At 38.1% G+C, this 27,334-nt stretch overlaps 2 protein-coding genes across 3 annotated transcripts; one reads left to right on the top strand and one right to left on the bottom strand.

Moving 5' to 3' along the window:
* The first annotated feature begins 571 nt into the window (after nucleotides 1-571).
* On the top strand, nucleotides 572-1,584 carry LOC114286074 (NDR1/HIN1-like protein 26). Its single transcript, XM_028229153.2, has one exon. It carries the CDS (start codon nucleotides 599-601, stop codon nucleotides 1,379-1,381), a length of 783 nt encoding a protein of 260 aa, XP_028084954.2. The 5' UTR covers nucleotides 572-598; the 3' UTR covers nucleotides 1,382-1,584.
* Nucleotides 1,585-17,248: 15,664 nt separating this feature from the next.
* Nucleotides 17,249-22,786, bottom strand: LOC114286073 (RING-H2 zinc finger protein). Of its 2 annotated transcripts, none has more exons than XM_028229151.2 (2): nucleotides 21,682-22,786; nucleotides 17,249-17,603 (listed from the first exon to the last, which is right to left on the bottom strand). In XM_028229151.2, exon 1 carries the CDS (start codon nucleotides 22,533-22,535, stop codon nucleotides 21,696-21,698), a length of 840 nt encoding a protein of 279 aa, XP_028084952.2. In that variant the 5' UTR covers nucleotides 22,536-22,786; the 3' UTR covers nucleotides 17,249-17,603; nucleotides 21,682-21,695. The 2 variants fall into 2 exon arrangements, with proteins under 2 accessions (XP_028084952.2, XP_028084953.2); XM_028229152.2 differs by lacking the exon at nucleotides 17,249-17,603 and adding an exon at nucleotides 17,927-18,547.
* Between the last annotated feature and the right edge of the window lie 4,548 nt (nucleotides 22,787-27,334).

Below are 27,334 nucleotides of genomic sequence, written 5' to 3' on the forward strand. Positions count from 1 at the left end.
ATATTCATGATGGGAAATGGCTGGTGATCACCATGCATCCCATGCAAACTATGTGTACCTACCATCATCTAGACAGACAGTTAAAGTATTTGTATATATATTCACAATAAATAAGAAAAATATAGAGAAAGCGGAAGCTATATCGCAAAGCGTAGATAAGGCCTCGTTTGGGTACTCACTTTTTAAATAATTTTTTGATTAAAATATGAAGTAAAAAAATTAGTATGTTTAGAATGACTTTTTTGATTTTTTACGAAAAGATATATAAAAAATAAAGAGAAAATAAAATTTTTAATTTTTTAGTATAAGTTATATATTTTTTAGTTTTTTTAATAACTTTTTAATTTTTAATCTAAAACAGTTATATGCCAAACGAGCCTTAAGCGAAATTTCGATATCACATCTAGTTAAAAATGTTTCATATACTAAGTCTATCCTTTAATCTCAATAAAGATTCATATTTTTGTGGGCCACCACATAATTACTAAAAAATATCTAAGCTTAAGAATTTTTAGGTACATCCGAGAAGTTAATACAGGTGTAACAGAGCAAAGTAATTTTTAATAGGTAAACATCTCTCATCCCACCTTCCATTACCATGATAGCTGCCAGTCAAAAGCGGCAACCAAAATTTTCTTTTCTGCTTCCCAGTGCTCCTTTATTAACTCCACCTCCTCCCCTTCCTACCCATTGTATACCATCTCTCTCTCTCTCTCTCTCTCTCTCTCTCTCTCTCTCGCTGCAAATGTCTCAAATTCTCACAAAATCTCCCAAACACTGTGGCAACAAGCAAGGATTGAATGTGAGCAAGTTCTACAAGAAGCTATTCTGCACCTTCTCTACCATCTTCCTTTCAATCCTATTACTCATCTTCCTTGTTTATTTCATCCTACACCCTTCCAAGCCCCAGTTCTCTCTCAAAGAAACCGATATATATGAACTCAACCTCTCAAATACTCACCTTCTCAATTCCTCCATCCAACTCACTCTACTCTCGAAGAACCCAAACAATAAAGTCGGCATTTACTACGACGTGCTACAAGTTTATGCATCTTACAAGGGCCAACAGGTTACTACTGATACTTCTCTACCTCCCTTCTATCAAGGGAATCAAGAGAACAACCTTTTAACCGCGTCTTTGGTTGGAGTAGGGTTACCCGTGGATCCCTCCTTCGGTTACGAAGTGGGGCGCGATCAGGTGGCCGGGAAACTGGTATTGAATCTGAAGGTGAATGGACGGCTTCGATGGAAGGTGGGGACTTGGGTGTCCGGGCGGTATAGGTTCAATGTTAATTGTGTTTCGATTATGGATTTTGGACCTACTATACCGACAGGTCCATTGAGTTCTAAGCAAGGGACTGAATGCTCGACGACAGTTTGAATCATGATGATAAACGAATGTGTTGAATTAGGCATCTAATGGGTAATTTTTTATGGCTTGCTTGCAGGTTTGATTTCTAAGGTTGGCTTATGTAATTTTCTTGTTAGTGCTTGTAAAAAAGTGATAAATGGTATATAGGATTGGAAGTTTACATTACAATTATAATAATAATGAAAAGCTAGTTATCTTCTCTTCTTTTTCAACCACTCATCTGACTTTAATTTTTGCTTTACAATTGCTTTCTTGGCAAAGGAATCTTTAATTTACTTGTCAATCCCGCTCTTACCTTTGTGGTTAAATTTTCTGCAACAATAACACACTTAGTTAAAGCTCCCTTTTCCTAAACCTATATCCCCAACCGGAGATATTGAGTACGGATTCTATCTCATTGCTCTTCATTTTACAGTGTCGACTTCATCCCTTCGTATAAGTTAGCGAAAAAGAAGAACCTTAATCTCCTTTTCTTTTCTGCTTCAAATCAGCTCCGTTCCAAAACAAGTGAGTAAAGATGATACAAATACAATCCTCCTCCATTAAGGAAAGTTTGTAAAATTTGTTATTTTGTATAGGCATTACTCTTCAAGTATTGTTGAAATACTGACAAAAGCAGTAGCTCTAATCTAAATCTTAAATAAAATAACAAATAAAAAAAAAGCAAGAAAAAAGAAAAAAAACTGGTGCCATATGTATATATACCTCAAAAGCTACAGAACTTTTCATGGTTTTCCAAAAGCCAAATTGACTTGCTAGTTCCTACCTAACATGTCCCTGCAAATTACAAAATAAACCTCAAGATAATGGAAAATGGTTGATATTAACCACTCAATAAGGAATGCACAATAAGGGATGCACAAGATAATCGGCACTCAATAAGGTTTTATATTAACCACTTCAAAATTAAAAAAAAAATAAAAAAATAAAAAAACTCCCTTTTGTGTAAATTCATCTCTCCCTGATAGCACAGTGCCACTCTCTCATCTACACCATTTTCCAGTTAATATTTGTTTTTTTTCTTTTCTTTTCTTTTCGGGTGTTAATGGGAGAGTTACAAACGTCCTATGAAAAAACTCCACTGTTTCCTGAAAGAAATCATTGAGAAAATGATAGCCATGACTTAATATATCAGTCTAAAAAAGATCTGCTAGAAGAAAAGGCTTCTACTAGACTAATGGATTCCACTCTGCCTAGTATATCTATTCCATTATACAATGTGAGCACTCAAGTTGGTGTGAACCCCATCATGCTATTTTTGTTACCAATTTTGTCCCACAGATAACAGATTCGGTGTCACAAACTTTGGGGGCAAACATGGAAAAAAAAATGTGCATGAATCACACGTTCGACACAACTCAAAAACTGTTTCAGTTTTCACCTTTTGCTTGGTGGTTGAAACACCATAGTTTCTTCAAGGATCCTCAGAGATTTTTCAAAGTGGAGAAGATAGCTAGCTACATCTAAAATGTACTTGGGGAAGGTTTTATATGCTAATCTACTATAGTATGATTTTATTATGATTTTCATTTGCCACAGACCAAGCCTAAAGTAGATGTGTAAAAAACCTACAATAAAATAGACAATGCAGAACCTCAAAGGGAAAAAACTGAGCATAGGACAAAAAAGCTTTCCCAATAATAAAACACTAGTCTGAACCACTCTTAAGCTGCTAGAAAGTTGAATGATTTTTGGTCCCCAGATAATGCTAGTCCCTATCTCCAGCAGAAATCAGTGATATACTTTGCTCCTTTATCGATAATGAAACGTCTCTCTCAATCTCTCTCCCTTGCAAGCCACCTTCAAGAGTAATATAGAAGTTCGACCTCCCACAAGCATAGAGTACACAACGTAATTTTTTATTTTTTTTACTTTTTATCGGCACCAGAACACAATTTCATTAAAAATAAGAAAAGGTACAAATAAAGGACAAAATGTCCAATGCCAAAGAAGAAAAGGCATTATCTGCCAAAACAAAAATACAATTTAAACACCACAAATTGCTTTTTAATCTCTAGAGATAAAAATTTAAAAATAAAAATAAAAATAAAAAATGGAATCCCTTTAAAAGAATTTGTACCAGAAGCCTAAAACGATTTCAAATAACACACTGTATCCCACAAAGACTCCGTGTCATCAATATTGTCCTCAAAGATCCTTACATTCCTTTTTAACCAAATAACCCAAAATATTGAAAAGATAACACAATGCCACATCACTTTCGCTTACCTTGTACCACCCAAGCCTGGGCAATCCATTGAAATCATTAGTAGACAAGTGCCCGGTGCTACCCATTGAGCATCAAATGAAATGGACGATGCCACAGATCCAAAGCCACATGAAAATATGCAAGAATAAGTGATCCAAAGTTTTCTCACTCTTACTACAAATGATGCACGGTTGAGGAGAAAGATAGCGATTAGGCCTCCTTCTTTGAAAAGAATCTTTAGGCCACAATGTAATTATTCTATTGACTGATACTGTTTTGTTTGTAAACATTCCACTTTCTGCAAGAGTTTTTCTACGAAAGTAACAAAAAGGTTTTTCACTTTTCTAGACGTGGCTTCATCATCAGCCACTGATAAATCCATGAATCCTCAATAGGCTCATGAAAGGACAAATGTCAGAAGTGCAGAGACTCACAAGTTTTTGCATTTTAGCTTTGGTTCAGCAGGGTCTTGCATACAACAAACAATTGATTTCTGAGGGGTTTAAATTATTTTCAAATTGAGAAGGTATGCAGTGGAGACCTTGCAACTAGTTCCAGCTTGAAATTTACACTAAAAAGGAGTGTGAGAGATCAAACTAGCTTTTAATTAAGTTCTAAGAGAGCAGTGCTACCATAGAATACTAATAAACTAGCAATTTACGGTTTGGAACACACGTCTTGAAACTTTGTATACTTCCGTTCCAAAACAATAAATTTTGTGATGAAACGATTCTGTGACTTGTTTTATTTTATTTTAAGGGGGGAAAAACACAAATATACTGAACTAATACCTGGGGAGAGTAGAATTTTGACATGAAAGCATTAAAAAAATAACGCTATTAGAATTGTGCTTTTTTTTTGCATATTAAACTACATTTTACTGGATCTTTAATTACTAATAAAAATTACTTTCACATTTAGAAGTATCTTAAAGTCTAATTTTAAGAAGCATGAATATGAATACAACATGATTAGGACACGCTGAGATAGTTCTGAAAGCAGAACTTCTTTATGCTGCAACAAGCTTATCCCATTCATGGCAAAACATGATATAAAAAATGTGATTTCGACATTGTTACAACAGTAATGTGTAAAAATTGATCTTCGAAGTTATCCTCGTGTGCACCTGGATTGCTGAGAAAGCAAACCAGTCAATGTTGAGCTACCAAAGGTACATGGACACCAACCACAGAGGGAGGTGAACAAGATTGAAAAGAGCAGTTACACACAAAAGATCAGGGTGCCAGTATTGGGATTGCTAAATGAGGATTCTATTATTCGTATATGATGGAAATTGACCTTAGCTACTAGGTAGTCACAACTCGTGATCACCATGCACCCCATGCAATCTATGTGTATCTACCATCTAGACATACTGTTAAATATATGCTCGTGTTGTTTTTTTGTTTTTTTTTTTGTTTTAAATAATATATATTGTTACAAATACAATCAATAGGAGAAAATAGAGAAAGGGAAGCTACATCACAAAGCATTGATCAAGACAAACATAGATATCACGTCCATTAAGAAGCATCTCATCAATTACATCAATCTGCTCGTCTCAAACGAAGATTCATACTTATTGTGGGCCTACACATAATTACTAGAAAAATTACGAAGGTACATTTGAGAAGTTAATATAGGTAATAAACAACAATTTTAATGGGTAAATGTCTGTCAGCCCACCTTCCATTACTATGAGAACTGCAGCCAAATGCAGCAACCAAAATTTGTTGGGATCTGGGATCCCGCCCAAGACCTTATAGAAATTATTCCATGCAGAAAAACACACCCACACTCAAGGAGACACAATATTTAACGTGGTTCGGCCTCAATGCCTACGTCCACGGGAGAGTAGCCGGTTATCACTATAACATTGGAGATATTACAGAAAGATTACAATAGAGGAGGAGCTCACACTCTCCTCACTCACCCACTCACCCGTCTCCCTTGCTCACACCGAGGAAGACGGTTTCTCCGCCTCAAATATCTCACTCTCTGTGGCTTGCTCTGCTCTATTTATCAAACCCTCCCCTCAGCCTCCATTTATACACTAACAGAATGGAGATGGAGAGGCTGGCCTTGCATATGGCCAGCTATCTTGTGTGTTGGCTTCACATGGCCAGCTCATGTGTGTTGGCTTTGCACATTTCCAACTCTTGCAGCACATGGAGAATCACCCCTCACATGGTGATGATATCTCACAAATCACCCCCTCAGCCTATGTGAGGTGATCCACAACAAAACCTGCTGCCAAGGTATCAAGCACCCCCTGATTGGATGCCCTGTACCCTCTGCTCGGGATACCCTTGCATTACCGTGCAACTCCTTGCATGATGAACACGGGAGCAACTAGAAAACTTCAGAGTTTGACACATTAACATCCTCAATTTTTCTTGCTCGGAGCTTATTTCTGAACAACCAGCTTTTGCTTTCTGCACTTCAGAACAACTTCCCAGCGATCTCATACGCCCGTTGTCTGTGCTGCAATCCCTGATGTTCGGTTCTGTCTCACTTGTACGTTCGTACTGACGTTTGACAGTTAGCCCTTCTGCCAAGACAACTTCCACCGGTCTGTACAAGTTACCACTATGCAACTCCGTGCATAGTGCTTGCACCCCCTTATTGGAGTGCATTGCAAAGCTCACTTTGCGACTTGAGATTGCATCCCTCCCTTCCATGCATCTTTTGAGAGGTTGCAAAAAGTCTCTAACACGGAAGCAAAAGAAACTCTCTTCTTCACTGGCATAGTCTCTACAGACTTGGTTTCTTTGCTCTGAACTTTCTTCAAGATTGGCTTCACTGGCTCAGATCTGTGCACCTTTGAACTGCCTCCTTGCGTTTCCGTGCACCGTTTTTGCCATTCCTGATGAAAGCCTTGCTCAAGCATACGCATTGGTTGCGTATGTTCTCTCTTTGTACCCTTCGACTGGCATTTGACAACACTCATCTTTGTCAAAACTTCTGCTTCCAGTCTGTACAGTTTGTTGCACAATTTGCCTTGCAACATTTCTCTATCACCTCTGTGTACATGAAGAACCCCGCCACTAGATGAGAAACAATTTCCTTTTAGATCTAGCATACTCAGGGAGATTAGATTCCTCCGTACTCCTGGCACATGTCGGACCTCAGATAAAATTACTTTTCTTCCAGCCTTAGTAAGGAACCGCACTGTCCCTATGCCGACAACTCTGTTCACTGTGTTGTTGGCCATCCGGATAATGCTACCGCTGACTCTTCGATAAGTGGAGAAAAGCTTCTTATCTGCACATATGTGGAATGTACACCCTGAATCCAAAATCCAGCCGGGTGTCTCCAACTCTGACGAGATTGTAAGCATCACCTCTTCATCGTCAGAGGAATTCACTGCAACTGCTGTAGTTGAGGGACCTCCGTGTCCCTTAGCCTTCTCTTTGGCTTGTCTGTCCGCTTTTTTCTTTGGGCAATCTCTTATTACGTGATCCTCTTGATCACAGTAAAAACACCTCCTCATGTTGTCCTGTCTGGACTGTGAACGCCCTCTGCTTTTACTTCTTCCTCTACCTCTGTCCCTTTCTCTATCTCTGCCTCTACTTTCTGTGACAAGGGCATGAGACTGCTCTCCTTCCATCTCTTTCTTCCTTGCCTCCTCATTGAATAAGGCGTCTGTGACCATCCCCATGGTCAGCTTCCCTTCGGGTGCAGAATTACTGAGAGAAACCACCAACGTCTCCCAGCTGTCTGGTAAGGAACTGAGTAATAATAATGCTTGCATCTCATCCTCTAACTCCATTTTGATTGATGCAAGCTGGTTCACAAGGCTGTGGAATTCACTGGTGTGTTCAGCAACAGACACACCATTCTTCAGCTTCAGGTTTATAAGCCTTCTCATTATCAAGGCTTTGTTCTGTGCGGTCTTGGACTGGTACATGCCCTCCAATTTCATCCATAGGGCATAGGCGTCTGTCTCTTGGGCAACATGGTGGAACACACTGTGGTCAATCCACTGTCTGATTTGACCAACAGTCTTCCGGTTGGTTTTTATCCAGTCCCCATCCTTGTCTCCATCTGGTTTGACCCCCTTTAGCGCTATAGGGTCAAACAAATCTCTACAATACAGGATGTCCTCCATCCGCGGCTTCCATATCGCATAATTAGAAGCGTTCAACCGAATCATCGGCCCTGAAACTGATGTGGATTCCTCCATCATCCAGAAAGTAATCTTTGTTTGAAAAACAGGCTTTGCTGTGAAGTCCGGACTGCTCAAATTAGCCGGAAAAGTACTTCGGATTGCCAAAATAAAAACTGCAAATTTTTGAAAACTTATTTGCAAAATCTGACAGTACGGATGTGTCCGGAATACTCCAAATAGTCGGAAACCATTATTGGATCACCAAAAACGGACTCCAAATGGCTTAGATCAAGCCAAAACAGATTGTACGCCTCAGATCTGCGGCTGCACCTTAGCCGCGAAGCACTGGATCCTTCCTCCTGCGGCTACACCCTTGCCGTGTCGCACTGGATCTTTCTTCAGAGTGATGACGTGGCGAGGACGTGTCTGCCACGTGGCGATGATTGGACGATGACGTGGCGACCACGTGGCAGCCCCTGGCTGACAACTGTGCCACGTGGTGATGACATGGTGAGATGACGTGGCGCGCGTGTTGATGGCGCGTGTATGGCACGCGCTGTTCCCTCAGTCGTCGTCCTCCTTGCGCCGCGCGTGGGGCGCGTGAGTGAGATTGGGACTACGCGTCGGGTGCCTTTACGGCGCGTGTGGGTGCGTGACACGACTGGGACTCACGCGCCAACTTCCAGGGGCGCGTGAGGGCGCGTCCAGCCTCCGTTGGGTGTCTGCTTTATATTTCTGGACACCTCTAGTCGAGCCCTTGCTCCTGGTGTGCTCAAAACCTGATTTCGAGCAACTTGATTTCTGGGCAGTTTCAAACAACACGCTGTTTTTGTTCCGAAACGCCACCAACGAGGCTCTGATACCACTTGTTGGGATCTGGGATCCCGCCCAAGACCTTATAGAAATTATTTCATGCAGAAAAACACACCCACACTCAAGGAGACACAATATTTAACGTGGTTCGGCCTCAATGCCTACGTCCACGGGAGAGTAGCCGGTTATCATTATAACATTGGAGATATTACAGAAAGATTACAATAGAGGAGGAGCTCACACTCTCCTCACTCACCCACTCACCCGTCTCCCTTGTTCACACCGAGGAAGACGGTTTCTCCGCCTCAGATATCTCACTCTCTGTGGCTTGCTCTGCTCTATTTATCAAACCCTCCCCTCAGCCTCCATTTATACACTAACAGAATGAAGATGGAGAGGCTGGCCTTGCATATGGCCAGCTATCTTGTGTGTTGGCTTCACATGGCCAGCTCATGTGTGTTGGCTTTGCACATTGCCAACTCTTGTAGCACATGGAGAATCACCCCTCACATGGTGATGATATCTCACAAAATTATTGTTGCTGATTTTCTGCTTCCCAGTGCTACCTCCCCTTCCTTAACATTGTATACTCTTTCTCTCTCTCTCTCTCTCTCTCTCTCTCTCTCTCTCTCTCTCTCAAATCCTCACAAAATCTCCCAAACACTGTGGCAAGCAAGGATTGAATGTTGGCAAGCTCTACAAGAAGCTATTCTGCACCTTCTCTACCATTTTCCTCGTTTATTTTTTGTTACACCCTTCCAAGCCTCAGTTCTCCCTCAAAGAAAGAAAGAAAGCAAAAAAAAAAAAAGCTACAGAACTTTTCATGGCTTTCAAAAAAGCCAAAGTGACTTACCAGTTCCTACCTAATAGGTCCCTACAAATTACAAAATAAACCTCAAGATACTGGAAAATGGTTGAGACAGAGTCGATGTTATCCACCACTCAATAAGGTTTTATATTATCAACAACAATCAAAACAACCAATTCAAAATGATAATAATAATAAAGGGACCACATAGATAGATCCATGATACTTTGAAACCTTTTTTCAGATAAGAGATGCACAGATATTTCTCCAATGAGTTGTTTTCAAATCTTGACTTGGCTTCATGGCCTTTTGTGAATTCATCTCTTCCCTGATGGCACATTACATTCTCTCTCATTTACACAATTTTCCCCTTTTTTTTCCTTTTCATTTCTTTCAAACAAAGGTCCTATGAAAACTCTACCCCCTTTTGCCTGAACAAAATAACTGAGAAAATCTTTAATATATCAGTCAAAGAAAGACCTAATAGAAGAGAAGGCTTCTGCTAGACCAATGCAATCCACTCTGCCCTGCCTAGTATATCATCATCTAAACCAATTCACAAGATATTATTATTGCCCAATAGAACCAATAAGCCAGTTCTCTGATCATGGTTGTTAGATCTTAAGATTCATGGTTCACTTTCATACAAGTTTCAACTAAAATGATTCAATTCATGCTATTGAATCTTAAATTCAGATAATTACACAATTCAATTGCTATTTACTATGATTTGCCACAATTCAGTTCTATTTGTATAACGCATGAAAAGACAACATTTTCACAAAAAAAAGAAAAAGAAGATGGATCTTGTTAACATGTGCTCTTAGGACAAATGTTAAGCAAGTTTAAAAAGATTTAACATTCTTTATAATACTCACTTTCATGTAGAATATATAATCGTTTTAAACTTTTTAACATGTACCTTAAAGGCACACATTAACAAAATCCTTACCCCACTAAATTTGTTATTCTTCCATGTGAAAGGATAACCCTCAAAACCCAAATCAGCCAACCCATAGTCTACAATGAAATTTCTAGTCCTCGAGGTGGCAGATCCCCGAGAACAGAGGAGCACACCAAAAGTTTGACCCATTACTATAGAGTTGGTAGCAGCCAACCTTATCAAGAGTTTCGAGAGCAAGACCATTTGAGAGCCTTGCAAGAGTTTTGAGAGTTAATGACAGTAGAGTTTCTATTCACTCATGATCTGGTCTGGTTGACCCGATCATGATAGTGAGGGAAGGGAAATTTTCTCAAAAAACTTTGGTTTGTGCATATGACCCACTTGAACCACACAAAGTTTAGATGCTATGTGTATTATTATATGTTTATACATATATAAAAGTATATATTATGCTAAATAAAGTGAATTTTAATATTCATGATTCACTATTTTGGAAAAACGATTTAGAATTCAATTCACGTTTGACAGTAATACTTACAATATTCATTCATGGTATTCCTGGCTAGAAAGTAGAATGAATTTAAAGGAGGTGCAGTTCTATTCATAAAAAGGCCATAATTTTGAATGGTGGTTGGAACACCATAGCGATCCTCACACAGATTTTTCAATGTGTTACATCGAAAATTTATTTGGGGAAGGTTTTATATGCTAATCTAATATTGTAGGATTTTATTAAAATTTTCAGTCTCCACAGATCAAGTCTAAAGTAGAAAGTAATTAGTCCCTTAACTATTTTGTTAGACTCGTTTTAAAAATTCTCTCTCTAAAAAGCCTCCATCTCGGCCTCACCGTTGGCCGGCCGGCCGCCGCCTTTGGCCATGGCGGTTGGCTGGCCTAGCTTTCTCTCTTTGTGCTGTTGTTTTTCTCCTAATAATCTTGAGCCCCCATTTGTTTCCCAGTTTTCTTCCTTTTCAGATCTAACCTCTAGATTTGTTTAGGGTCCTTTCGTTTTAGTTTAGGTTGTTTGTGTTCTCAGGTTTTCTTTGGGTTTTTTAGTTGTTTATACCTTGGGTGGTTTTAGATCTTTCTTCACTTTGTGGGTTGGTGCTTTGGAAGCTTTGTTGGGTGGGTTTGGTGGGTTCGTTTCTCGGCCTTGGGTTCAGCTTCGGCCTTGCGTTGACCTTGGATGGGTTGGTTCAGGAAATTCATTCGGGCACTTCGCTGCAAGAGGGAGTTTGAGGGGTGGAGGATTCAGAGATGTTTAGGATCTTCATTCGAGCGCTCCGTGCGAGTGGGAGTTTGAGGGATGATTTCCGTTCAATCCTTTGGTGGTCGGTGTTTGTGTTCGGTTAAGCTTGACGAGGAGAGTGAAGCAAGAAAAGCTAAGCATCTGCAGTGGAGGGTGATGTTTGGGTCACGGAGAAGGGGAGAAGGAAGCAAAGGAGGTTCAGAGGTGAAGAGGTCCAGAGGCTCAGAGGAGAAAGAAGGAAAGGGGTTTAATTTTAGAGTGTTAACAAAATGTTCAGAGGCTGTCGATGTTCAGAGATGAAGCAAAGGAGGTTCGGTCACGGGTGGTCCTCGACAGCGATGGAGGAGTCTGTGTGTCCGGCAAGTATGGAGGTTGAGTATTTCAAGTGTGTATCAGTGCATCAAGTGTGTATCAGGCAACCGGTGGGGGTTGAAGTCAGGAGCAAAGAATTTTGGAGGTTGAGTGTGTGGTTTTTTAGTGTATCTGTGGAGGTTGAATTCCCAGTAGTAGCAGCAGTCCCAGTAGCAGCAGCAGTCCCGGTGCAGCAGTCCAGCTGAAGAAGTAGTTTCAGAGCTTGAGTGACGGTAATGGAGCCCGAGTGTCTGGCAATTTTGGAGGTTGAGTGCCCGACAATGACGCAGGGTGCTCGGGTCAGGCGTGGGGCTCAAGAGTGTCTCAGTGTTTGAGTCAGACGTGGGGGCGGGGGCTCATGAGAGTGTATCAGGCGTGGGTCTATTTTCAGTGTATCTGTGTTTAGGTGGGGGCTCAAGAGAGTGTGGTTGTTTTTTTCTTTTTCTTTTTTATTTTCTAGTTGTATTTTAAAATGTAAAATCATGAGGCTAAGAGGTTGATTTTATGAACGCGAGTAGCAGTAGTAGGAGAGTGAGTATTTGCTCTTCGAATCTCTCTCAATGTGTTTTATCTCCTTGTACCTTTAAATTTCATATTTTTAATGGAATTTTTCTTTGCCGATCAAAAAAAAAAAAGTCTAAAGTAGATACGTAGAAAAAAAACCTATAATAAAATAGACAATGCACAAGATCAAAGAAAAAAAAAAAAAGAAAAGAGTAGAGGACAAAAAAGATTTCCCAATAATAAAGCACTAGTCTGAACCACTCTTAAGCTGCTAGAAAATTAAATTATTTAGTTTTGGTCCCCAGATAATGGTAGTCCCTATCACCAGCAGAAATCAGTGACACTTTATCCCTATGTCTATCTATGATGAAAAATATCTCTCTCACTCTCAAGTCACCTTCAAGATCAATATAGAAGTTCGACCTCCCAAAACAAAAAGGCCACAAAGGTAATTATACTATTTGACTGCTACACATTCCACTTCCTGCAAGTGTTTTTCTATTTAACCCCAAAAGTAACAAAAAGGTTTTCACTTTTCCAGATGTGGGTTCATCATCAGCTGATGGCAATCATGAATCCTCAATAGGCTCATGAAAAAACAAAATTCAGCAGTGCAGAGTATATTACAAGTTTTGTACTTTAGCTTTGGTTTAGGATATTGCATATTATAATTAATAACATATATAATTTGAATGCTGAAGGGTTTAAATTACTTTCAAATTGTGCTCAAGCCATGATGAAAGAGTGAGAAGGTATGCAGTGGAGGCCATGTACATAACTTGCCCTTGCAACAAGTAACTGTGTTACAATAAGAAGGTTCTGAAACTTCTCGCATAACTGTCACACAACTAGTTCTAGTTATAAAGCGAGGACACTTCTACAGAGGAGGTGTATCAAGTTGAACGATGACACTCTGTGAACACTTTTAAAAGTATATCCGACACTTCTTCAACTATATTTTAATAAAAAATTTAAATTCATAATATTAGACATTGTACAAACACTTTTGCAACACTTTTTGAACTCTCTAAACACGACTTATATAATGAATCTTTTCGTAATAATACTAATGCTCAGGTCGGACTGTTTGGTAATTTGATTCTTGTGCAAGATCCTTGTTGTCAAAGACCTCAATTCATTATTTGGAAAAAAAAGAACCAGGAAACGTCCCACCACAATAAGATAAATATATTATGTATATTTTAATGTTTCACAATTAGTTTACATTATGTGAATGATATTTTGATATTTACGTTATGGAATTTATGACTATTTAATTTTAATTAGAAAAATGCTTGGGAGCACTAATTAGTGCTCCCACTAATTAGGTGGCAGTGAGTTCCGCCATTAATGATGTGATGTTTTGGTCTTAGAGTTGTATTTTTTTTATCAACAATGATTCATCCCACTAAAAACATCACCACTAGTAACACTAATGCATTAAAAAAGTAAAAAAATAAATAAATAAATACAACTCCAAGACCAAAACATCACATCATTAATGGCGGGACCCACTGCCACCTAATTAGTGGGAGCACTAATTAGTGCTCCCAAGCATTTTTCTTTTTTTTATTTTTTTTATTTTTTTAATGCATTAGTGTTATTAGTGGTGATGTTTTTAGTGGGATGAATCATTGTTGTTTTAATTAGTATTATGTTTCTTTTTTTCTTTTTTCATTACATTTGAATAAATTATAATATATTTGACATATAATAAATTTGTAAAACTATTTATTTTTAACATGTCTTAAACAAATTGTGTCTTACATTTTTTCAAATTGCCATGGATGTAAGAAAAATCGAAAAAACCGACCAAACTGATTGAACCGGACCAAATCGGCTATATTTGGTCTGTTTTTTAACAAGAATCGGTCTGTGTGGTTTTTAAATTTGAATTTTTTCGATTTTTGGTCCGGTATCGGTTTAAGCACATTGTGCACCGATTTAAACTGAAACCGACCGCTTCAACATATATTGTATTTATAATATATATATATATATAATATAATAATCTAATGATATTAATAAGTATAATAAATTATTAACCTTATCATCTTTATAATCTAAGTTTGTAAACTCTTATTATATATAATCTTAACTGTAACTTATTATTCTTGAAACCTTAGTATTTTTAAATTTTTTTTTTGTTTTTATTTTTGTTAATTTAGGAATTAAAAAATGTGTATTAAATGGATGGATTGGATATGTTTGAAATGGTAGACAAATAACTAATTTAATATTTTTATATAGATTAATGATTATATTTAAAAGTGACTCAAGTTTTGAAAAATTCTAAACTGATTAAGCCGTATCAAACCGAACCGTTTCAATTGGTTCGGTTCGGTGCGGTTTCATGTAAGAAGCGGTCTGTATCGGTGCTCAAAATAATTAAACCAACATTATCGATTTGTTGTAATTTTTTACTTAAATGCCGACCGTATTAAACCGATTACATCCCTTTGTTTCCGTGTCATATTATATGTCTGTGGCTGTGCTACTGAAGTGCATTGTCTCTTTCCGTAGAACACTAATACTTGAGCAATTTACACTTTGGAACACTTCTCCGAAACTTGGTACACTTTTACTCAAAATAGTGAATTTATCATTACCCTTTTTTTTATTTTAATTTTTTTTTTTTTTAACTAAAAGTTTTCCTTCGAAGGTTTAAAAAACAAATACACCAAATTAAATCTGACTAGAATTTTGGCATGACAAAGCATTAAAAAAATAATGCAACTAGATTGTGTTGTAACATGTTACTTCAAATAATACGAAACTACCTTTTATTGGATAATTTTGAAAACAAAGTTAGAAAATGTTTTCACATTTGGAAGTACCTTAATACTGTGTTTAGTTAGGAGATTTGATGAGAGATTTGAAAGTAAAACGGAAAAAGTAAGTGAAATGTAAATAAAATATATCTACATTTCACCTAGTTTCACACACCTTTTTTCTTTTTCTTTCCAAATTCCTGTCCAAATCTCCCAACCAAACACAGCATAAAGCTATGTTACATGGACTTTTTTATTTCCCCCACAGTACATGTGTCGTGTCCACTAGATATGACATAGGTAAAGGTGTGAGATATGTGTCCGACACTCATACCCAATTTGGACACTTAGATCCTTTGATTTGTAACAATACATGAAAAGTAAGAAGAAACTCAGATTTGTTACTAAAACAATATTTTTAGTCTAGATATAAAAATTTCATATTTTTCCTGAATCCTATTTAATTTCTAGTATATTTTTACATAATTTACAACATTTCACTCGAGAATATTATATAACATGCAATATACATGTGCATATGGCATGTCTCCGTATCCATATTCAATTTTGGATATGTATCTCAAAATCCTAAGATTTAAACTTATGAAGGTCTAACGCTTGGATACATACTCGGATCCGATACTCGTATCTGAGTCCATTTAACATTGCCTTAACGTGGAATTACTTTTAAGAAGCTTGGATTTAAACACGGTACATGGATACGACATGATACAGACCTATCAACACAACACCGAAAGAACTCCTTTATGCTGCAACAAGGTTATCCCATCATGGAAAAACATGGTATCAAACTTGTGATTTGGACATTTTTACGGCAGTGGTCCATACAAATTGATTTTTGAAATTATCCTCATGTGCACATGGATTGCTAAGAGAGCAAACCAGTCAATATTGAACTACCAAAGGAACACAGATACCACAGAGGGGAGGTGAACAAGATTGAAAAGAGCAGTCACCCGCAAAAGATCAGGGCACCAGTATTAGGATTGCTAAACAAGGGTCCCATAGAGTCTTAGTATATAATGGCTGATTATTAGGCTATGGAGCTTCTGCACCATCAATTAATATTGGTCGCAAGGCTTTTGATTGAGATCACGATGAACCATAGTTGTTATATTGAGATATGAATCATGAATCAATATTCTCTTTCTTATAATAGTGAATCAAAAGATTCGGTAAAATTTTCTAGAATAGGTGGAAAAACACATTTAAACAAGAAAAAAAAAATTCTATTGAAAAGCTGAATTATTACATATATTAATGCAAAACTTGTTGTCAATGGTGACTGGTTAAACAGGTCAGGTAAGTGGCAGTGTGCATTAATTCACTTGAAATACAGAAAACAAGCATGCGAGGTCCATCATATAAAAAAGCTAAAGCCAAATTTCAACAATGAGGGGCCCTGTTGAGAGAGAAAATTTGTTTGAAAATTGATGTCTGAGGCACTAAGGGTCTAAAATACAATAAAAGAACGGGAACAGGAGGAAAATGGTCTGGACCAATCTTAACCGCATTAAAAGGCTTTGAGAGACCATTTTCAACAAATGGGTTAAATTGATTCGGTCAATTTATCTATCCATCCACTGATTCAAGCCCTCTGTCGATTCCGTCAACCAATCCATATCAATTACAGTTTGAATTGACTCTGAATTGTAAGATATGAATTGCAAATCATATGATTTCAACAACTATGAGATGAAATAACATTGGCTCTTTGTAAGGCGCATATTGAACTAGAACTTATACATAAATTTGAGTCGCAATACTTGGAGCTTTCAATGAAATTTGCATAATCTAAGGAAAGGTTTTAAATCTACCCTGACCAACTGGAGATTCTTTTACCGCTTTTTCCCTGGATTAAAAAAACAGAAGAAGAAGAAAAAGAAGTTTTACCAAATTTAACTACTGAAGCTAGTATTCCTCCATTTCTACTTTTTTTCTCCACTAGCTTCCAACTTGCTTTACGTTTCTAATCAACATGCCACTGCATACTCCACTAGCAATTTCAACCATAAAGTGTCACCTAAGACATCCAACTTAAATTATCACATCAACATCCAATATGAATTCCCCTCACAGTTCTTAATAACAAGGAACTGCTGTTCAATTGGGTAATTCACAATTCACTATAGGTTTTGGAAGCTCCAACATTATAAAATAATATATATAAATAAATAAGCAGCGCTACACAAGTGGAACCTCTATTAATACCATTTTAGTCTAGAGAATGCTGCAAAACCAAAACCACGATACTACATCTAAATGAAAGCTGGACCAATTAAAACTATAGCTGCTCTTAAAGACAAAAATCAGAGAAACAAAAAGCCATTTTTCGGCTTTCGCTCAAACATCACAAGCCTTTCAGAAGTTTAGATTGATCTCTGCCCCAAGTCGATTTGTGACTTAATTACCTAATATGTGAATATGTTAATGCATCCAAGTATCCAGTTCTTGTTTGGCATTGGCAGCATTACTTCTAGCTGGTATCACCTAACAAAGTCCGCCAAAGCATTCAAAAGAAATGAGAGGTCACATTTATGCAACATAAACTTGCTTAACACTAAATACATTATATTGAATTCTCTAGATTTCACTAGACAAGCACCACTGCAATTTTATCATGCATTTTTACTTCTTTCCAATACTAAAGGCATCATGTTTTTGATACATCCAACATTTACATGTTTCTAGGAAGGAATGCAAAACCATTTATATAGCCCCAAAAAAAATTCCTACCGAAGCAATGTGGCATCTCTGCCACACTTCTGTCCTTATAACTCATTGGTCACGAGACAGGTGATACCATAATACCATTTTTTGGGATCAACAACAAAAGATTTTATTGATAAATCAAAAAAGGAACGGGGATAAGGCATCCTCTTACAAAAAGAAAATGAAAGTAAGAAATACATAACCCAAACAAAGATTATCTTAAGCAAAAAATTACGTGTCACACACCGACAACTAGGGTTGTGCATAATACTGCCAAAACCGCACCGAATTGCACCGAGCCATGCTGAACCGCACATTTTTCTGCTCTTGGCAGGCGGGTGGAGGATCCAAGGAGGGTGGGTCGGCACGGGTGGCGGTTTGTGAAAGCCAACCCACTAGATCAACTGACGCGACCCGCCATTAATTCCATTTCCCCTTCCAGCTAATATATATACATATGCAGATTATATTCCAACCGTTGGTCTTCATTGATTGTTCTTCGCCTCCCCTATTGCTCCTCCTTACTTGTTGATCGACGCCACCATGCGCCACTAGCGTTGCTGCCACCGTGCCGCTGCCGTTGCTCTTCACTTGTCGCCGCCGCTGCTCTTCACTGGTACGTCGCTCTCGCTCTTCATCGTTTTTCTCTTTCTATCACTGTCTCTATGTCTGTGGCTCCAGACATTTTTCTTCAAGCTTTCTTGAATATGATGGCTCAGAATCTTGGAGAGAGAGAGAGAGAGAGAGAGAAGCGAATGGGTAGATATATATAATATAGTTGCTGTACATGATTTTCAATTTCTTTTGTTTGCAGATGTTGGTATTGGATTTGTACGTTTGTGTGTTAAATCAATGTTTGTTAATATGTATACCATGCACACACTGTGTTTGACAATATGCCTATAAGAGAAAACTTATCATGTTCATGTGCTTATGACATTTATTGCCAATGAAATTGGTTATTTGATTTTTTCCTTCATATCAAAACATTCCAAACTATTTAACTTGCTTGTTCTTGTCATATAGGACTTTGAACGGTTATTTTTGCTATAGTTTCATATGATTTCCTTCATGTTAATACAAATATATTCACTTAAAACCCATATGCAGCTGAAAGCAACCAAGATAGAATTCTGAAGGTGTCAGTTTTTGTAGGAACAGGAAATTCAGGTTAGTAATACAATAGAAAATTTTACTTGTTATTTTACTTGTTTATAGAAAAAAATTTATTTATCTTAAAAAAATAAGCATAAAACCAACTTCAATTTAGGCAAATCAATTTATTTAGTAACACATAATACACTTCCAACCTATGAACACTATGCGGCTCAAGTTCAAAGTCCTACAATGGACAATTGTCACATAAGATATTGGCCGTGTTTGGTTTAGCTTGTTCTATCTGCTTATATAGTTTTTTTTAAGAATATGTACAAGAGTGTTTGGTACAATTTTGTATATCATTTATGCTGCAAAAATAGATTAAATAAATGAATATCTATTTTAATTTTGACTATTTTAGTCATTTATAAATTAGATCTTTTTGTTCTTTGATTTAAGTTTTGTAATTTGAATTATATTTTTTAATAAACCGCTAATCCGAGCCGCCAAATTAAAACCGCCATTATTTGTCAACCAACTACCTATTTTTGATAAGAAAAATGACAATTTCTAAATACCATTTTATCAATCCGCCATCCGCCATACGATTTCTATTTTTTTCCTAAACTGCACCAACTTGCACCGCACAAACCCCTACCGACAACCAATCTCTAACTAATAGATCCTAACTAACAAAAATAGTAGAACCCCCTTAAAGAGAGAATTCCCCAAAAGGAAGTCAAATGACAAACTTTATCCCACAACCAGTCTAATTCCCAAGATTTATCTCCGAACAACCACGCATTTCTTCCCAATCATAGAACCCAAAAAGTTGCAAAAACAGCACAAGACTATACCACTTTGGCCCTATTCAAACCTCCCATAGCATGAAAGTCAATTAGTAGCATTTGTGCACTACCTTTTGGTGCCAACATAACATTCCACAAAAAAATCAATCTGTGCCATAGACTCAAAACAATTGGACCGTGCAAAAATAAATTATCTAAGGATTCATCATCCTCACAACACATAATGTACCACTGAGTATTTAGAAAACGATTAGTTCTCCTTTTTTGCAATGTATCATTTCTCAATATGCCTCTATGACAGCCACCTGTAGAGGAACACAAACTTTCCAAATTCTTTTGCAAAAAAGAAGCTGGGGAACATGAGAATTATCAATGATTTTATCGAAAAAAGATTTACAAGAAAAGGTACCATCAAGAGACCAAACTCTCTTATCCTCTAAAAGAGGAACTAAAGAAAGATGATCAAGTCTTGACAACAAAGAAATCACTTGTGTAGCCTCCCTATCGTTAAGATTCCTAGAAAAATTGAAATTCCAAAAAATTAGAGCCAAGAGTGAACAAATCATGGAAGCAATAGAAGAATTATGAGACCGAGCCACTTTATATAAATGTGAAAAATCTAAAGCAAAGCAAGAGTGGCCCATCCAAACATCCTCCTAGAAGCGAACAAGCTCTCCACCATCACAGACAACTAAATGAGACCAAGATGTATAGATTTGAGAACTTGATTTCCAAGGAACACGACAATTACCCCTCATAACCACCTGTGAATCCCTACCATTATCTTGAGTCTCATACTTGCTTCTAAAAACAAAATGCCATAGTGAATCACTCTCAATTGAAAATCTCTATAACCACTTACTAAGAAGAGTCATGTTCCTAGCCACAATGTTACCAATGGCCAAAACCCATTTCTCCTTTGATAACGAAACTACCTCCCAATTCACCAAGTGGTCCTTTTTACCCCTCCTTGCCTTCCCAAAGAAAATCCCTCATCAATTTTTCTATTGACCTTGCCACCTTCACTGAAATTTTGAACAAAGATAAAAAATAAATGAGAATACCACTCAAAACTAACCAAAGTAATACCACTTCTAATGCTCTCATCCCAAGCACTAACGATGATATTCACTTTAGGCTAGTCCTTACAACTTCAAAATGCATCATTAATAGAAAGAGATGTGAACTCATTTGTATAGCCAGTAACTTCTCCTACCAAACGATGTGGGCCAGGGTACTCTACATATAATCATTCAGTGCGCAGAACATTCGGCTTCTTTATGGCCAAATTTCAATCAAATACCTTGCAGTGGCTGTGCAAAGATCCAAAAAGTTACTATAGTGACCAAATCAGCCATTGTCATCCATCTCACCGGGTAGTAAATTAGTAATAAGGTAGTTGTAAGCCCACCAATTTGAAATGCAGTTCTACCATCAACGTATTGTTTCTATTCAAACAATTTATCCAGGTATCCAGATAATGCAAGCTTTTGTAAACAAGTGATCTATGCTTGACCACAAATTCCAGAAAAAATTGGATTGCCCAATGAAAGAAGTTAGACAAAGAAAACAGAAATGAACAATGGTTGCATAGGAGACTAGGAACCATTATCAAATCACTACCTTGATTTAGTCCCAAGTGCAATCTTAAAAAAAGAATTAAAACCCGAATGACAAGGGAAACACAAATCTCAACAATCGAAGCAATGAAGAACTTTACTCTAATTCAAAACTAAATCAAACAGTTCAGTCATCACACCTCTCAAGACGTATTTATATATATATATATATATATATGCTTAATGTAAAAGATATATATGTTCATGTTCACAGAAATCCAGCCTAAGCAAAAGGTCATCAAAAAAACATTGTTGTATAGTAAAATGCCTATCACAGTATGAATAATTTATGAAACCTAACTAAAATGGGAAGGAGAGCGCGCAACTCACCACCCATATCAAAGTTAAACTGAATCAGAGTCCACCCACTTCCAGTAATGCTTTTTACAAGAAACCGCCTCGTCTGCAACTTTATTTTCATCAGAATTCTCATACTCCGCCCCTTCTTCAGTCCAAAACTCGCCATCTGGCAAACCATCCACCCACGCATCAACCGAATGCAACACATAACAAGCCGGCAAACCCGGGTAAGAAACCGAATTCCTTTCCTCCACGTTCTTTGCATAAGAATTCGGCACAACTCTCACAATCCCACTATCAAAAAAACCCCCAATTATCGATCCAAGCTCTTCTCTCACCGCCCGAACCACGGCAGCATCCAGGGTCTCCCCGGGCTTCATCTTCTCCGAAAGAGGCCGACACCGATTCCGAACAGTCCCATCCGATAATTCCTGGTGCGATTCGATGAGAAATCGCCCATCTTTACCGATAATTCGAACAATCACGACCTCGACGGTTCGGATTGGAGGGTTAGTGTCGGCGAGAGAGGTTTCACCCTCGGAGAGCTCGAGCCAGAGATTGTGGACGTTCTTGGTGCCGGGCTTGACACCCCAAGAAGCGAAGGAGTCGGAGGGCAATCGGGGCTTGAGCCAGTCGGAGAGGGACTGAGGTGTTGCGAAGCGGTGGCTAGGGTTACGGTTTTTGCGGGACATGGTGTGGATTCTGAGAAAACGACGAGGGTTTTCAGGGAAAGAGATTGGAGGAGGGAATTTGGGGAGGAGATTGGTGTTGGGTTTGGAGGAAGAAACAAGGAGGAAGAGAGAGAGAGCAGTGAGGATGAAATCAGGGAGAGTTGTGGGTTTCTTGTGAAGATTGCTTGGAATTTGGGGTTGTTGTTGAGACATAATCAAAAGGGTTTTGTGTTGAAAAGTGTTTTATATTATACAACGAATGGTGGTTGTGGTGATGATGATGATGATGGGTAGTTTGGGACTCTCTGTGATGAGTCCATCTTCAAGGAATGAGAAAATTTCAGAGTGTCCATTGTTTGTTTGTGTAAGCTGGGTTTTTGAAAATATGAGGTGGAAATGGAAGAGGTTTCAGATTCTGTTTTTTGTGATTGGTTAGGAGTTAGGATATTTTTATTATTTGGGGGATAAATAAGCATGGTAAAATGCTGGCAGCATTTTTAGTGACTTTGGTCCCGTTCGAGTTAGACCGTATTGTTGGGTTCGTGAAAGTTTATCATGAGTTTCGTTTTGATAATTCGAATTATTTAATGTGTAAAACTCGTCGAGTACTATATGTCTGTAAAAAATCACGTTGATCGGATATCGATAGCTATGTGAACAAAACAGTTTTTTTATCAACCGTAATTTTTCACCGTCTATTTTTTTTTATACAAAACTGATTTGATCACATAACTATTGATATCCGATCAACGTGATTTTTTACAGACATATAGTACTCGATGAGTTCTACACAATGAACGGTTCGGATTATCAAAATAGGCCCAAAAATGGGCCCCATAAGCCGAACTGGACAGGTCCAGTCTTGATCTCAACTTGAGACAAGCTGGACCCTTTTTGATAAATCTTTTTTCTAAGAGGTTTATTCTGTTCAATTCATATTCTTTTTGACTATTTCATTAGGTCTTATTTGAGGTAAGAAGACCAAAATACTCTTTTTATCTACTTATATTCCATTTAGTTCATATTATTTTCTTATGTTTTAATAAGTCCTATGGATGGCATAATTACCAAAATACCCCTAATGTGAATGTTCACATCGTCAATGTGAATGTTCCTATTTGAGGTAAGAAGACCAAAATACCCTTTTCATTTACTTATGTTCCATTTAGTCCACATTATTTTCTTATGTTTTAATAAGTCCTATGGGTGACATAATTACCAAAATACCCATAATGTGAATGTTCACACCGTCAATGTGAATGTTCCTATTTGAGGTAAGAAGATCAAAATACCATTTTCATCTACTTATATTCCATTTAGTCCACATTATTTTCTTATATTTTAATAAGTCCTATGGGTGACATAATTACCAAAATACCCCTCATGTGAATGTTCACACCATCAATGTGAATGTTCCTATTTGAGGTAAGAAGATCAAAATACCCTTTTCATCTACTTATGTTCCATTTAGGCCTCGTTTGGGAACCCTCATTTTTAGCCAAAAAGTCAAAAAGTTACTAAATTAGCCAAAAAACTAACAACCCATACCAAAAAGTCAAAGATTCTCTTTTCTCTCTACTTTTTGTACGTCTTTTCGTAAAAAGCCAAAAAGTCATCCCAAACATACTAATTTTTTTTAGCTCATATTTTAGCCAAATAGCCAAAAATTTACTAAATTAGCCTGTTCTCAAACGAGGCCTTAGTCCACATTATTTTCTTATGTTTCTATAAGTCCTATGGGTGACATAATTACCAAAATACCCTTAATGTGAATGTTCACATCGTCAATGTGAATGTTCCTATTTGAGGTAAGAAGACCAAAATACCCTTTTCATGTACTTATGTTCCATTTAGTCCACATTATTTTCTTCCTATGGGTGACATAATTACCAAAATACCCCTAATGTGAATGTTCACATCGTCAATGTGAATGTTCATATCATCAATGTGTAGGGGCTCGGCCCAGCCCGGGTTAGGGCCAACCCACGTATACCTCGTGGGTGCTTGCCAAAATTCGGGTCGGGCCGGGCCGTACCAGCCCATGGGCCAAAAAATTAGGCCTAGGCCCTAGCCCTAGCCCTGGCACAAAGGTATTCAAGCTTTGGGTGCCCCGGTGGGTCGAGCCAAGGGGCTTGGGCCTAGAGTTGGGCTTGGGTGAATATTCACATTGTCAACAGGCCGGGCCGGGCCTGCCCCGGGCCGCCCACGGGCCGCAGACGGGTTTCGGGCTGCCCACAGGCCGCGGGCCAATTTTACACTTCTATCAATGTGAATGTTAACATGTCAATGTGAATATTCACATTGTCAACGGATCGGGCCCGCCCCGGCCCAGGGAGAGCTTCGGACCGTCCACGGGCCACGGACCAATTTTACATTCTTACCAATGTGAATGTTAAAATATGAATATTTACAGCCTGCCTCGCCTCGGGCAACGGGTGGGCTTCGAGCCGTCTACGGGTCACTGGCCAATTTTACACTCTTATCAATGTGAATGTTAACATGTCAATGTGAATATTCACATTGTAAACGGGCCGGGTCCGGCCCGCGGGTGGGTTTCAGGCTGCCCATGGGCCGCGGGCCAATTTTACACTCCTATCAATGTGAATGTTAACATGTCAATGTAAATATTCACATTGTAAACGGGCCGGGCCCGCGGGCGGGTTTCGGGCCTCCTACGGGCCGCCGGTCAATTTTATACTCCTATCAACGTGAATGTTAATGTGAATATTCATATTGTCAACAGGCCGGGCTGGGCCCGCCCCGGGCAACCCACGGGCCGCGGGCAGGTTTCGGGTCCCCCACGGGCCGCGGGCCAATTTTACACTTCTATCAATGTGAATGTTAACATATCAATGTGAATATTCACATTGTCAACGGACCGGGCGTGCCTCAGCTCGGGGGCGAGCTTCGGACCGCCCATGGGCCACGGGCCAATTTTACATTCTTACCAATGTGAATGTTAAAATATGAATATTTACAGCCCGCCTCACCCCGGGCAACGGGCGGGCTTCGGGCCGTCCACAGGCCGTGGGCCAATTTTACATTCCTATCAATGTGAATGTTAACATGTCAATGTGAATATTCACATTGTAAACGGGCCGAGCCGGGCCCGCGGGCGGGTTTCGAGCCGCCTACGGGCCGCGGGTCAATTTTACACTCCTATTAACGTGAATGTTAATATGTTAATGTGAATATTCACATTGTCAACGGGCCGGGCCGGGCCAGCCCTAGGCAGTCCACAGGCCACGGGCGGGTTTCGGGCCGCCCACGGGTTGCGGGCCAATTTTACACTTCTATCAATGTGAATGTTAACATGTCTATGTGAATATTCACATTGTTAACGGACCGGGCCCGCTCCGGCCCAGGGGCGATCTTCGGACCGCCCACGGGCCACGAGCCAATTTTACATTCTTACCAATGTGAATGTTAATATATGAATATTTACATCATAAAATTGCTAACTGTTTAAAAAATATTTGTAAGGGTATCAAAATTAAATATAAGGGCATAAGAGTCTAAAAAAAGAGTGTAAATCAAGAAAAAGGACTTTATGGAATAAAACTATACATACATGGGACTAAATGGGTTAATAAATTTGTTCATGGACTTTTTAGGTTAAAACACTTCTAAATGTGATTTATCAATAAAAATCCCTAAAATGGTAACTATGTTCTTTTGAGATATTATTGAATGTCAGAATTTGTATTAAAAAAAAAAAGAAGTTGTAAAAGTAATATAAATGTTAAATAATTGTTGAAATAAATAGAAAAAATTTCTCAGTGATATTTTAAAAAAATAATTACAAATTAAAGATGAATTTTATAAATATTAATAATTAAAATTATAAATTTTTTATTAATATATAAATAATTTTTCAAATTTTTACTGGGTTGTAATTATCCCAAATAAATAAAAAGAAAAAATTCTATTTGCACACCATACAAACTTTCAATACCTACCACAAATAGTATTGGTATATAAATTTTCAAATAAAAGTTAAATATTGGAATATAAATTTATAAACACAAAACAATTGTTCGGATATAAAAAATTTAACGGAATGTAAATTTGAATAATGTATTTTTGTTCATAATTTTAAATCTGAACATTTAACTTTTGTTCAAAAATTTATATCCGAACATAATTTGTAGTATGTATTAAGAGTTTGTATGATATGCAAATAAAATTTGCCAAATAAAAAGTGATGTGTTTTGTTTTGAAAATATTATGGATACATCATCTATGTATCCATTTGCTAGTTAAAGTCCCCAGAATTTGAAATACTAATAGCATTTGGACAAATTTTAATATCAATGGCCAAGAATGCCCTTTTAATTCCAAAACTCTAAACTTTTCTCCAGCCTTTTTTTTGTTTTTTTTTTAATTAATTAATTTATTTTATGTTGTATCGCTCTCTTCTCATTTTTGGTTTCGTTATTTATTACCGTTGTTGCTGTTGGAGCCTCCACCACATCCACAACGTCGGTCCACCATATCAACTATCACCGCCACTACTACTATCATTACCATGTCCACCGACATTATGCAGGGGTAATTTTTGTACTATGAGGGGTAGAACTTTGTGGAAGAACAGCGTGCTCTGGGAAGTGAAGATCTGCACAAAGTAACAAACGGTGAGGCAGCCCTACCGGGGTTTGGTTGGAAACCCTTCCAATGGTAAAGTCAGGGACTAGGGGAGAAAAAGAAGAAAGAATCAAAGAGTTTATTTGTTGAGAGTGTAGATTTCAGATGCCTTGAGGATGAATAGTGCTCACCTTTTATAGGAGGAGGTTGCTTATCCTCTAAGACATTCTCTCTCTGCCATCTATCATATTTGTCTTGTTCGTGGTCATCTCCCATTGGAGGAGGATGACCACTCCACTTGATACTCAGTTGCAAGTCTGTCATGTTTATCTCATTTGTGATGTCTCCCATTAGAGGAGGGACCACTCCACCTGACACTCAGGTGCAGGTCTGTCGTATGTATGCCTTGTCCCTCTATGCCTCTATGT

This window comes from Camellia sinensis, chromosome 1, assembly GCF_055761805.1.
Source record: "Camellia sinensis isolate YWXY chromosome 1, ASM5576180v1, whole genome shotgun sequence".
Classification (NCBI taxonomy): domain Eukaryota; kingdom Viridiplantae; phylum Streptophyta; class Magnoliopsida; order Ericales; family Theaceae; genus Camellia; species Camellia sinensis.

Coding starts and splice junctions, on each gene's coding strand:
- LOC114286074 (XM_028229153.2), top strand. CDS start 599: ATGATAGCTGCCAGTCAAAAGCGGCAACCAAAATTTTCTTTTCTGCTT.
- LOC114286073 (XM_028229151.2), bottom strand. CDS start 22,535: ATGTCTCAACAACAACCCCAAATTCCAAGCAATCTTCACAAGAAACCC.